At 33.9% G+C, this 3,183-nt stretch overlaps 1 protein-coding gene across 1 annotated transcript; it reads left to right on the top strand.

The window, feature by feature from the left end:
- Window positions 1-218: 218 nt before the first annotated feature.
- Window positions 219-1,854, top strand: LOC130808111 (ethylene-responsive transcription factor 3-like). The gene has a single exon (XM_057673567.1). It carries the CDS (start codon window positions 628-630, stop codon window positions 1,282-1,284), a length of 657 nt encoding a protein of 218 aa, XP_057529550.1. The 5' UTR covers window positions 219-627; the 3' UTR covers window positions 1,285-1,854.
- The last annotated feature ends 1,329 nt before the right edge of the window (window positions 1,855-3,183 follow it).

Raw genomic sequence — 3,183 nt, 5'->3', positions numbered from 1 at the left:
TCCTATCTTTTCCTTTCTTTCCTTCCCCTTCCCCTTCCCCTTCCCGTTCTCATTCTGGTCCCCATTCTTTTATTTCTCACCTATATTTCTATCCAAATATAATATAATCTTATTTATAAATTTATAGCATAATTTAATTTTTCTATACAATTCAAGCTATATATATTTATTAATTACTATTAAGTATTTATATTTTCTTAAAAGCACTATCCCATTATGACAAAAAAAATACTCCACATTCACAAAACACGTTTAAACGATACTTCATTCATACTTCTTCGCTACTCCCTTCTTTGAAAGACCAAACACGGTTTAAAATGAAATAAAAAAGCACGAAATGTTAGACAGACGGTAGATGATACTATCAAATTTATTAAAACCACGCTTATTTCAAGGTACAGTTTTCGAGAAAAGCATACCCAACGCTTTTCTTTTCCTTTCATAAAATAAAAATTATTTCAATTTTCTTCTTCTAAGGAGAGAGAAATTATGCCTTCCATTCTTCCACCCACACAATTTTCCTCCTCCTTCTAGAGAGAGAAACCTCCATTTTTGTCCCTTCTTATCAATTCCATTCAAAATCCCCATTTTTTTGATCTGTTCCACTATTTTTTCTGTTTTCAAAACATGAGAAGAGGAAGATTAATGACGAAAACAACAGACCCATTTCAAAACGGATCTACACAGATGGATCCATCAAATAATATTAAATACCGGGGAGTTCGTAAACGTCCATGGGGTAGATTCGCAGCGGAGATCCGTGACCCGAGAAAAAAAACCCGGGTTTGGTTGGGTACATTTGATTCCGCTGAAGATGCTGCTCGGGCTTATGATAAAGCCGCACGGCAATTTCGTGGTCTTAAAGCTAAAACTAATTTTCCTCTTTCTCCTCCACCGTTTTATAGAAACGACGCCGTTTTAATTGACGATGATGATCATCATGATGTTGAGATGATCCAACGGCCAGCATCGAGTGGGATGAGTTCCACGGTGGAATCGTATAACGCGTCACAGGTGATTAGAATTAGTCAAAATACGACGCCAGTGAAGGTTAGAGTTGAAGAAGATTGTAGAAGTGATTGTGATTCTTCTTCCTCTGTTATCGATGAAATCAACGGTGAGGATTGTGATGATATTGGTTGTTCATCTGTTGCCGTTGGATTGGTTGTTGGTCAGAAGCAAGCTTTACCGTTTGATCTGAATCTTCCACCTATTGACGGTGGTGATGGGGGTCTGTTTTTTGGGTTTGATGATGATTATCAAGCGACGGCACTTTGTCTTTAACGGTAAAAAATAATGATTTGATAATGATGATAAATTTGAGAAAGAATCAACAAAAAAAGGGAAAAAAAAAATGGAAGATTCTTTCTTAATTCTCAAGAGTTTATTTTATGTTCTTTGAAATTTTATGATGAAGAACAGAAAAAAAGAAAAAAAAAATGGCTATGAAAAATTAGATATAATATGATGTTATATCATGAGTAACAATTTCTAGTTTATGTTCATTTTTTAAGAAAATTTTCCCCTTTTGATTTTGGGAAAAACTTGAGATGATATGAGATCTGGGTTTCATGAGTTGAAGGAAAAAGATGAGAAATTGGAAAGAAGTTGATGATTATTATGTATGGAGGGGGATTAATGGTGGGTTAGATATGTAATAATATTAGAAAATGATGATTATGAAGGGGTTAATATTAGGTTTGGTTTAGAGATCAATGCTAATCACCCCATTTTACCACAATATTATATATTAATTTATCCCTTGTTGTTGATGACTTGTATTTGCAAAGAAAAAAGGGAAAATTTCTATGAGGAATGAGTGAAACTTAAAAGAAAAAGAGGGTTTCTTGGTTATTCATGTTGATGATCTAATTTTTATTCTTTTCATTCTATATATGATGTTGCTTTCTTTAAATCATGGAGATTAGTGCATTTTTACAAGTTTTAGTTGTGTTAAACAATCTATCTTTGTGTGGGATTGATTCATGGTTGCAAATAGATTGATCAACTTGCAATTTACTCCCTCCTATTTTAGTAGGATTTCCCATTTGATAATGCACCAATCTTAACGAGAGACTAGCGATTATTTGATGGTATAATTGTGTAAATAGTTAGATCTCGTTGGGTACAAAGTAAAGGAAGAAGTTAACCAAATAAACAAATAAAGAAAGAAAAATGAGATTAGAATAGGAGGAAATAGCATGTATAAATGAAGTTTTTGAGCATTAATGTGTCTGATTACATATTCTGTGGCATCTATTATTAGCTTAAATTTTTGGTTGTGTTGATTTCTTGATATGGTATTAGATTTCAACGTGATAACAGGTCAAATGTTCAAATCTCAACCACCTTTTATTTAAGTTTTAAGGTGGAACATTCAGTGTCAGGTATGAGAAGGGTCTATATCGCATCCACACTTTCATCCAAAAGAGCGGGCTTTCGTATGAGGGAGCGTGTTAGAGTATATAACATATTTAGAATCTCAAGTATCAGTTTAAGCTTTTGGTTGAGTTGGTTTCTTTTATATATATCAGGTACTCTGTAACAATTCCTTGTCAATGTTCATGCCCTTGTGGAGGTGGTTGTTTTCATGATCCTAGTTTTGCTCCTTCCATGAAAGCTCTCACATTACGTACTACTATTATGTGGTTGTAGTGCATTTTTACTTATTTTGAATGATCCTAATATGTATTGTCATGTTGGTTAGTTTGATTAATGTTCCTAGGCTGATTTCAATGAGTTTAGTTAGTTCTTCAGGTTTTCAAATTCACCGCTCTCGGGTGAAGTTGTGTTCATCTGATGACGCTCTTAACACGGTGTTAAAATGAGAGTTTAGGTTAATTACGGTTGATCGAGGAGAATCGTGTCTTGTATCAGAGCTTGTATTATGTTCGATTTGCCCTTTCCAATCCTCCATTTCTCCCTTCCTTTCTGCCTATCCTGCATCATAACAAACAGTTGAATGTATTGATGGAAAACTGGATGCTTGTGTTTTGGTGTTTCCTTTTGGTTTCCTTCTTTATTTAGCTTTAGAGTACAAATTAGATGTATTTGGATCTTGCTTGTCAGTAACGATTGTCATCTCCGTCATCATCTTTCCTTTGTACAATCACTATACTAGTTTTACTCGCTACAAAAAGACTTTTGCACTGGAATTAAAAATTCGGTATCTTTATATTAAAA

Source organism: Amaranthus tricolor, chromosome 3 (genome assembly GCF_026212465.1).
Source record: "Amaranthus tricolor cultivar Red isolate AtriRed21 chromosome 3, ASM2621246v1, whole genome shotgun sequence".
Taxonomy (NCBI): domain Eukaryota; kingdom Viridiplantae; phylum Streptophyta; class Magnoliopsida; order Caryophyllales; family Amaranthaceae; genus Amaranthus; species Amaranthus tricolor.
The sequence above is the reverse complement of the archived record's forward strand: the minus strand, read 5'-3'. Positions and strand labels throughout refer to the sequence as shown.

Bases quoted from the DNA above. Each gene is read 5' to 3' on its own strand.
- LOC130808111 (XM_057673567.1), top strand. From the start codon at position 628: ATGAGAAGAGGAAGATTAATGACGAAAACAACAGACCCATTTCAAAAC.